General features: G+C 38.3%; 1 protein-coding gene across 1 annotated transcript; it reads right to left on the bottom strand.

Moving 5' to 3' along the window:
- Positions 1–243: 243 nt before the first annotated feature.
- GAPT (GRB2 binding adaptor protein, transmembrane) lies at positions 244–8866 on the bottom strand. Its single transcript, XM_019414302.2, has 2 exons — positions 8116–8866; positions 244–5015 (listed from the first exon to the last, which is right to left on the bottom strand). Exon 2 carries the CDS (start codon positions 5005–5007, stop codon positions 4150–4152), a length of 858 nt encoding a protein of 285 aa, XP_019269847.1. The 5' UTR covers positions 5008–5015; positions 8116–8866; the 3' UTR covers positions 244–4149.
- Between the last annotated feature and the right edge of the window lie 1925 nt (positions 8867–10791).

The raw sequence follows: 10791 nt of genomic DNA on the forward strand, positions 1-10791 counted from the left end.
GAGAGCATTCTGAAGAAGCCAGGTGTTCATTGTTGCTGGATGTTGGCCATGGTGTCTCACAGAGATTAGCTGCATGTCACAGGATATGAACTTGCCTACATTTCTGGGAGTATACAGGAAAACTACACTCATTATATTTGATGCTACTGTCTCCTTTCCCTCACCCCTGACATCTCTCCTCCTTTAATTGTGGTACATGTGGTCACTTTTCTAATAATAAAACACAAATACAAACTGCTGCTCTCAATAGATGCAGATAGATTTTACTATTTTTACCTCTCAAGGACATTTTTACTTTTCTGATTTTAGGAAGATGGAGAAATATTATAATAAAGGATGCAAGAAGCAGATAAAAATATGAAGGAGACAGACACACAGAGAGAGACGGAGAGAGAAGAAAGAGGGTGTGTGTGGGGGAGGGTGAGGTGGAGAAGTGAGGGAGGAATGGGAAATGAAAGAAGGAAAAAGAGAAGAGGGACTCAAAACCAGAGAAGGGATGAAGAGTATGTATTGTAAAAAGAGAAGGTGAATGACAATCTCCTTTGTTCCCTTTGCCCACTCCCACCAAAACCTGCTAGTAAGAAAAGTAGGAAGAGATTTTCAATTGATAAAGAACTTAAAATTAATTTTTAAAAAGTAGTCAAGACAGGAAGTGGTGAAAGATTATGGTCTAAATACTTCTACACAGTCCTTTTACTATATTTTCTGGCCAAAGAGAATAAACAAGTATCAAATATTCACCCTATCTCTGGAAAATGACCTGTAACGGATGTGTCAACATATATATTTCACAGTATCAACCACCATTCTTAAAAATCATTAAGAGGGGTGCCTGGGTGGCTCTGTCGGCTAAGCGTCGGACTTCGACTCAGGTCACGATCTCGCGGTCCCTGAGTTCGAGCCCCGCGTCGGACTCTGGGCTGATGGCTCAGAACCTGGAGCCTGCTTCCGATTCTGTGTCTTCCTCTCTCTCTGCCCCTCCCCCGTTCATGCTCTGTCTCTCTCTGTCTCAAAAATAAATAAACGTTAAAAAAAATTTTAAAAAAATCGTTAAGAATTTACAACCCTCCTCACTGGCCATTCTTTCTCAGGCTCCTTTGCTATATTCTCCTCATTGACCTAACATCAGAATACTGCAGTTTGAGGGGGACTTCTGCATTGCATCCCTTTTTCTATTGGTTCTCTACTCTTTGCTCCAGGTCATCACATAAATCCCTGTTCCTCTAGATACCACCTAAATGCTTGCTGATGGCTCTCAAATGTACATATCCACTTAGGAGCTCTCCTCCAAATTTCAAATGTGTATATACAACTGCAAATTGGGGATTTTTACTTGGGTGTCAGGACATGTCAGAATAAACAGGTCCAAAATTGATTTTTCCCCTTTGGTAGTAGGTTGACTGACTTAAATTCTATTTACAACTTTCTTTTTCCCTTGGCTCCTTTCCTATGAGGCTATCAAAGGTCAAAATTCAATTTCTCCTCCGCTCATACCTGGTTGTATCCATGTATGCATGTAACACCATTCTGGTCAATGACATATAAATAGGTATCTCCTGATGTGGTCTTTTCCTTTTATCCTTCAGGACCAGAACACAAATGTAAGGCTTGCACGTTCCACAATCATTTGGTGATCATGAGCTAATACAAATGAGGATGAAACTTACAGCACTAAGGATGGCAGAGAGAAAATAGAGAAAGAACATGGATTGCTGATGGTACTGTTAGCCTAATACGCTAGCCTTCAAGTGCCTCACTTCAGTGTCCACATTATTTGAAATAAATGAAGGTGTACATGTCTAAGTCAATGTAGTCAGCTTTTCTGTTACTGGGAGCCCAAGTCATGCCTGACACAGCCTCCAAAACAGTTTCCACTGTAAGTCTTCCTCATCTCACTGAAATGCTTTATAATTGCCCCTGCTGCTCCAGCCAGAAATAAGGTGGTTCTTCTAGACTTCTCTGTTACAATCCCCAATCTTAACCCTTCCCTACCAAACATACATACTGAGTCCATCAGTAAGTCCTGTGGCAGTTCCTCCAAAGATTAAGGTAGCTATGTCAATGGCTTTATCTGCACTGCAGCCACCCCTGTCTAAATTAAATGCAAAAGCTTTTCACACCCCTACCCATCTCACACTTTCACGGATAACTCCTTTCACCTTAAGTCCCATCTTAAGTGTGTCTTCAGAGAGACCTCTTTTGACCATTCCATTAAAATTCTTCCCTACCCAACCCTATTGCTCTCAAAAACAAAAGTTTTTTTTTTTTTTTTCTTCAAAGCATTTTTATTTGTATACTGGGGTCCACCGTGGGAAACAGAAAGCTTACCGGTTTAAGAGGGAGAATTTAATACAGAGAATTAGCAAAAAGGTATTAGTTGACTGGAAGGATATAAAGAGGACACCGAGGTGCCACAAAGCCAGTGACTGCAGGAGAGAGCACCCATGCCTCGGGCTTGGACTTGAAGCTCAGAGGGTCTCATCTGTCTCCTCCAGAGGAGGCTCTGAAGAGCTGCCTCTCAGATTCTAAGGTGAGCTCATTACCTCTGACAGTGTGCAATTGAGCTGATTCTGGGAATGCCGGAAGAAACTAGAAAATGCAAAGAACTGGTGATGCTGGAGTAAATTACATGGCAATGGTCCCTGCCGGGGCCGCAAGGAGAAAGAGTAAGTCCCTTTTGGTTCCAATCGTCTACCAGTCTTCCACGGTGCTCCCTTTGAACAGAGCCCTATATGGGTCCACTTGGCAAAGGAAAAATACAGCTTGCAGAGTCTCAGCCTGATCAATTCAGGACAGCAGATAAAAGGAAGACTTCAGGGATAAGATACTACAACTTAAGAAGTAGCATATTTGTTTATTTATTTTCTTTTCTTTCCTACTAGACAATATGCATTCAAGACCCATGTCTTTCTTTATACGTTTTACCCCTTCCATGTGCCGAGTAAAAGTACATAGATGGTACTTGAAAAATATTTCTTGAATGAATGAATTTATTAGATTTTTCTCCAAACTGCTGGGCAAAATACACACCTTAATTCTTGTCAATTGACCAATACTGATTGCCTCATATAATGGTCTAGGCACTGGAGTTAAAATATGAATATGAGGCACTTCCTTATTACTTAGCAAGGAATTTAAGACATTCTCATATGACATTAAATAGTAAAATGCCATAGAAAACATTCATATGTTTGAATTCCCAGAGACTTAAACAGGCAGAAAAATCTATAGGAAATAAGAAAAGAAAAAGGTAAAGGCAAGTTTGGAATAACTCAGAAGACATGTGGAAGAAGTTACCATACGAGGCAGCCTTGAAAGGGGGCAGACCAACAAAGCCATGGAGGAGGGATGGGTCTGGCAATTCTCATATGATTATGAGGAAAGCAGTCAAGTGAGAAATTACTAGGAGTCACTGGAAAAGTAAACTGGAACCAACTGTGGGAAATCCTAAGTCCTAGAGTTAGATTATAAATAGTACATTGGGACGCCTGGGTGGCTCAGTTGGTTGAGCATCTGACTTTGGCTCAGGTCATGATCTCGTGGTTCACGGGTTTGAGCCCCGTGTTGGACTTTGTGCTGACAGCTCAGAGCCTGGAGCCTGCTTTGTGGATTCTGTCTCCCTCTCCCTCTGCCCCTCTCCCACTTGTACTCTGTCTCTCTCTCTCTTTCAAAAATAAATTTAAAACATTTTAAAAATTAAAAAAAATTATAAATAGTATGTCGTTTGCAAAGAGGAGACACTAAGAGGTTTCAGCAAAGGAGTGATGCAGCATTCGAAATATTTTCTGAAGATAAATCTGGCAACATCATGGGTGAATGTGTAGACACTAGAGCCAGAAAGACTTGTTAGGAGACTGACAGCAATCTTGAGCCAGAAAAGATGGTAGAGAGAGAAATAAAAGAAAAAGATAACAGGTAACAGAAGGAAGAATCAATATAACACAATGCAGAATTAATCTAGCAAAATGAGGGTAAAGGGGATCCCTGGAATTAACCCACAGTGATACACAGAGAGAAGGTTCAGAAGGGTGGAGACAGACAAAAGATCGTTGAGTTTCACTCGAAGAACAGGATTAACAATGGCATAAGTACAATAAAAGTCCCAGTGAATATTTATCCTCTAATAACTGAACCCAGTGTTTTGAAAAGTTATGAATCTGGAAGAATATATATGTCTTCATCTTGAGAGACTTCAGAAGTGCTAGGCTTCTGGAAGTTGTAATATTGAGATGATGTCTCATTTCCATAGATATGGTCCTCGAAATTGGTGGGCCGAGTGTTCTCATATAGTTCCTTATCAGTTTCTTCTTTAGCTCTGGGAGGACCGACTTCCACATTTTCATAGTTGTCATACATGTTAACCCCTCTCCCAGTAGATGTATAGTCTTGGGTCTGAACTGAGATTTTATGCCTTGAGCTGACAGTGAGGGGATCTGAGAGCGTTTTAGCATAGTCTTTTCTCCTGCTGCTTCTCCTCTGCAAAAACCTTGGTAAGGTAAATTGCACTGGGTTATGGTGTTTCCAGTGCCAAACACACCCAATTCCACAGATCAACAACAGTAAAAGAAGGGAAAGTCCTATAGAAACGGCCACTGAAGTATTTCCACAGCTTTTCAACATTTCTGCACAAGCAGTGTTTAGTAGTGTGGTGTGGCCCTTAATGAATTCACAGGTGCAGACCAGCGTAATTCCTTGTAGGGTAGAGTTAAGAAGGAATCTTGGAAGCTCTTTCAGGCATTTCTTTTTCAGATGTGAAAGAACATCATTTGGCAAAGTCCTGATACAATTAGAGGAGAGGTTGAGTAAACGGAGTCTTTGAAGATCGTTCTTGTTGTATGTGATGTTTTTTACAGTACAATCATTAATGTATACTTGCACGATGTCGGGGGGGATTTTACTCGATTCCACTTCCCTTTCTATAAATGAATCACAAAATGAAGCAGAAATGAGTGGAAGATAATGGCAGAGTAGACAACTCAAGAAAGAGAAGGTTGAACGATCTGCCATCCAGACACCTATAAATTAAGAACATATTAATTGCGTGTTTATTTCATAGCATAACAAAACATATTAGTTTTATATTTATTACATAGCATAATAAAAAATCTGCCAATATCTACGACCATATTAAGCACCAGCACTTAGTGAGTTCCTGCTACAAAAGAGGAGTACTAGCTGTTGTGAGGAGAGAAAAAGAGAAGAACCTCTATCTGGCCAAGTGTGAGTGATTTTATTAATTAGATTTCAACATGACTTTTGACAATGAGGCTAATAATTTTCAAGTGAAACGCAATGCTTTGAATGCAACAGGTGGAAGCGATACGAGTACACACGGGCAATAATTTCCATTGTTTATCACCTCCTCCGTGATGCCTGTGGCAGTCAAGGACGATGTCTTTTCCTTAATCACTCCTTCCTCTGTACTTCCCTATTAATGAATCCATTCCCTGGTAGAGCATGATAGCCTAACTTACAGGGAACTGTGTGTCTTCCTACCTGGTTAAATGGTGGGCGGGGGTTGGGTCTTTTCGTCTTTATATTCCTAAAGAACACCATTAACAGCTAGTGCAGAAAAGGAGTTCAACTGATATTTATTAAATAAATGAGTCAAGAAACAAATGACTCCTAACGTCAGCATCTAATTGCTTAAGTCAACAGTTTAAAACTTGACACACATCTTCTAGCGCTCACTTTGGCAGCACATATACTAAGATACATCTTCTAAAGGGCATAGTTTATACTTAATAGAAGACAATAGCTCTTTTATATTACATAAAATATCTAAAAATACTTTGAAAGCCTTCCTATCACTAGTGCTCTCACAACTTCCAGCAAAAAAAAAAATTTCAATTAAGATAATTTTAGAATGTTTTCTGTCAATGCTTTAAAATAGCAATGAAGAGAGAAATGAAAAGCATTTATAGCCAGATTGAGTTGTTGTATTATGATTTTATCAACAAAATAGTATTACTCTATGTTCTTAGCCTAGACACAGAAATAGTTACATCTAATACCATTTTCATTGTTTCCAGTTTAAAATTTTTTTGTTAACGTTTATTTATTTTTGAGACAGAGAGAGACAGAGCATGAACGGGGGAGGGTCAGAGAGAGGGAGACATAGAATCTGAAACAGGTTCCAGGCTCTGAGCTGTCAGCACAGAGCCCGACGCGGGGCTCGAACTCACGGACCTTGAGATCATGACCTCAGCCGAAGTCGGCCGTTCGGTCGCTCAACCAACTGAGCCACCCAGGCGCCCCTCATTGTTTCCAGTTTTATTGAGATATAATTGATATACAACTTTGTATTTGTTCAAGGTATATACAACATGATGATTTGACATATGTATTATTGCAAAATGATCACTGCACTAAATTTAGCTGATGATCATCACCTCACATAGCTACAATTTTTTTCCTGTCATGATAACTTTTAAGATCTACCCTCTTAGCAACTTTCAAATATACAATACAGTATTGTTAGCTATAGTCATCCAATATTGTGAACAGTGCTTGTGGGATGATTATCTATTGAATGTCAGTATTGATAATATTTAGTTAAGAGCTTATTTCGTTTCAGCTTTAAAACACTTTTAGATAGATGGATTATCTCCTTTGATCCCACAGCTGCTGTATGAAGTAGATACTATTGTTATGTCCATTTTACAGAAGAGCGAGGAGAGGATTAAAGAGTTTAAGTAACTTCTTGAATAACTAAGAAGTGACTGAATCAGGATCCAAGCAAAGTTTGCCTCCAAATACTATTCTTACCCACATTTCTATAAATGGCTATCAAAAACATCTATCGCTAAAATTTTAAAGCTTGATTAGCTCTGAGATTCGTGAGGGCTGGAGTTCTTATTTATCTTTACATTACCAAATCTAGCACTAGACACAGAAGAGCTACTTTCTTAAATATTTGTTAGTGAATAGAACAAACTGCATTAGGATAACAACAGTAACAATAAACAGGTAAAAGGAAACCCCACAAAGTTGAGCCCTGCTTTCAGTGAGTATTCACACAAGACAGTAAAGTTTTCTAAATTTTTTCACCATTGGAATATATCAATGTGCAAATTTTCAGTTTGGCATGTCACACAAAATACCAAATTACATATGAGATGCAGTTATCTTTTATATAATTTATTTGATAAAACTATATGGACAGATAGCCCGGATCTAGACATCTTTTAATCTCTTTATAATCGTGGTAAATTCTCTCCTTTATAAGGTCAGACACAATGCTTATGTCAAGGCAAATATTTGGCAAATGACTTTAACCATTAGGATCTCATTTCCTTTCTAAAGCAGATGAGAACCAATCATATGTAAGATATTTTATGTTAAAAGTGATTACTCGTTTAAGTAAAAATTTGTTAGCACATTTGAACAGAATTTCAAATATAGATTAAAATTAATCACCTTATTAAAAGGTGCTAGGCTTGCAACAAAAGTGGGGAAGGCTAACTATTGCTGAGGATAAGGTAATAAATTGCCCTCTCAATTTCCAAGAGGAGAATTTATTTTTACCATCTATTTTCTTCTATGTAGGCACTCCAGAACATTTCAAATATTAAAACTGTTTGTCAAAAGAAGTAATTACTGAAATAAACACAAGAAAACTTCTTACAGGAGAAAAAATGCATCCTTTTCCTTTCTCTAAAATAACTTAACAGGAAAAACTCTGAGAGGCAAAAAGGAAAGACCCACTAGAATGAAAACCATGTGTTAAACAAGAGCCCTTCAAAGATAGCTTAACATCCCAGTAAGCCTAACTTTGCCCAATCTTACAGAAGACTGTTTCATTCTTGAAAGCAGTTCCAACAGACTAACAATTATTCATTTGTCCTAAAATTACAAGTGGTTGATAGACTTCTGGAATTTTCAAAGGCAGATATTGTCCTTGTGTTTGGAAAAGCCTAATCTTACACGTGTAAGCATATATACTGGTAAAGACACTAACATCACCCTCCGTTTGTAAACTGATATTTCCCCCTATCACCACCAAAGGCCATCTAAAAACTGTGTCTGGTAACATAAAAAAAGTCACTGATTATTTAAAATGAATTTGTTTCTTACAGTTGTTCATTAGCCACACACCTTAAATCAGGTTCTTACCTTGAGACTGCTGTGCCAAGCTCCCTTCTGTTCTTTTGGTTAAACCTGCTTTGATGTTCCCCTTTTTTGCTTTGGTCAGTTACTTCCTTCTTTACGTCCTCCTTTCAGATTATTTCATACTTGCAAAGTTTCCTGGCTCTAGAGGAAGTTCTTATCAGATGCACCAGAATTAAGATAAATGGCATGAGATTTTAAAAAAGGAAGCTCAGCTCTTCTTGTTATCAAGTAATAATTCTCCAACTAAATCAGAAAATGATCAGAAAATGATGCATGAAGCCCAGATGCTTTTTTTGTTTGTGCAATATAAATAAAAGGTGCAGTCCTCACTTCACAGTCAATAAGAGTCATTTTTGCACTTGCACTTAAAATTTTTTTAAAAACAGAGATTTTAAAATGTAGTTACATAGAGGTCTTGTTGATTTGTTTGCTCGCGGGATTGCTAAAAGAGTCCTCCTTTGAAATATTATGTCCCATCGCCGCAAGTTACATTTATACTTGTCAAGCCAGTGTCCCAATTTTGGATCAGAAAGTGTTCATATTCTTTAAGTTGATGACACAGGAATTTCCTCAAGTAAGTATATTCTGAGTTGTGCTATTTCTGTGATTTTCTAGTAGGTAGAAAGAAAAACTCTTTAATAATAGTAACCGGCACATTCTGGACACTCAGTAAGTCTCCTAAACATTTGGTGTACTCCTCAGTGAATTCTGACAACAACTCCAGAGAAGAGGGCTGCTCTTCACCCTATGGTACAGAGGAGGAAATGGAAGCAGGGTGGTAACATCATCACCCACCCAGGGTGGCCTGGCAGGCTGCCTCCGGCACCTGTGTACTAAACCACTACACTTGCTGGCTTGCTTGGATGAGTAACAGGTTTCCCACATAGATCTCTTATTTAGCAGCATTTCTCAGAGACCAACTCCACAGAGTATAAAAATGGAAAATGCTGAATTAAAAAGACAAGATCATAAAGCAATGGAAATTTTGCCTTTTAAATTGCATTGGAAGTTTCTCAACTCCAGAGGATTTCCCTTGTATCAGGGGATTTAAAAGAAGAAGACTTCATTGATGAAACACCAACCAGACATCAGAAGAGCAATACTGTCAACACAGATTGGGGACTGACATTGTGCCAGGCATCGTGTCTGTGCTAAGCAGCGGGGATGCCATAATGAACGAACTGCCTTGTAGCAATGAAACCTCCTGGAAGAGGCTGCTGTATCCACAGGTCATTTCAGATCAAGGTGATAAGGGCTAGGAAGGACACACTTAAGCAGAGAGTCCTCTCTGCTTATAAATGGGGAGTATTATAAGTGGGGAGTAAGGAAAAGAGACATCCATTTCAGAATGGTCAGGGAAGGCACGACCTGAGCTAAGGCTCATAAAATAAAAGGGAGTTAATCAAGGCAGAATAGAAGGGTTCCAGGCAAAAACCCCTGAGGGAAGGAGGTTATGAAGGGCTGTTGGGAATGAACCATGAAAGATAGTACCTTATTGGTGTTCCATTCTAAACTGTGAAATCTGCCCCCTGAAACTCATGTCAAGCCTAAAGAGAGGTACATTGTTATGGTTCATTGGCCAACTTAGAAAAGTCTGATTACAGTCCAGGGCTAAAACAAAACAAAACAAAAACCAAAACCCAAACAAAAACAAACAAAACTGATAATGTAAGAAAAACAAAAAAACAAAAAGGCCTAGGAATTTCACTCCTAGGTATATACTCAACAGAAATGAGGGCCATTTCTGTTTATAACTGCTTTAAATTAAAAATATCCTAATGCTTTAGAAACATTTCAAAGGTCCCTCAACAATACAGTGGGTAAAGAGAACATGATAAATTCATGAAACTGAATACTACATATAGCAATAAAAAACTTGAACTACTAATAGATTACAACAACATAGATGGATCTCAGAAATATAATGTAGACTTTAAAGAGTGATGCACAAAAGAGTACAGACTGTAAGATTCCATTCTTAAACCATGGAAAGCTTATCTACAAACAGATGATGGTAGAAGACAGCAAAATGGTGATTACTATAGACTGGGAGCCTTCTCAGATGCCAGAAACGTTCTATATCTCGATCTTTGTGGTGGTTATATATAACCATTCATCACGCTCTCTATTTATGATTTGGGCACTCTATGCAAACTGTATGTTAATTGAAAGAAATTGGGAATGTATGATAAGACAATTCTTTAAAAAGTCACAAAAAGTTGAGATAATCTATCTAATATCTCTAAGATATGTTTTTTATTCATTCAGATTACCATCTCCTTTGGTAGACTGGTCTGGTCTACTCATTTGGATGGAGAAACACTTTGTTCAACTATAGGCAGACTTTCAGCTCGTTGAATTCCAAATTTATCTAGAGTTTCTTGAGTCTGGAGGTTGGTAAGGCTGGTGGTAAGAAAGAGGGGAGTTAGTAATGAATCTTGGGCTCCAGCACAGTCAAAGTAGGGAATTTTTACTTTCTGAAATTATATAAATGGTCTTTCATTGGCACACCTTGACTTAAAGATGAGGTGCTGAAAAATCATGTTCAACTTAAAAATAGATAAGTACAAAGCAGTTTTACCTAAAAGAAATAATTCTGGCATCTTGGGCAAGTAACAGAACTTCTCAGTCTTGCTTTCTTCATCCATAAGACAACAATGGATTGGGTGATCCCTTAGC

Source organism: Panthera pardus, unplaced genomic scaffold (genome assembly GCF_024362965.1).
Source record: "Panthera pardus isolate Hobbes unplaced genomic scaffold, ASM2436296v1 HiC_scaffold_2, whole genome shotgun sequence".
Taxonomy (NCBI): Eukaryota; Metazoa; Chordata; class Mammalia; order Carnivora; family Felidae; genus Panthera; species Panthera pardus.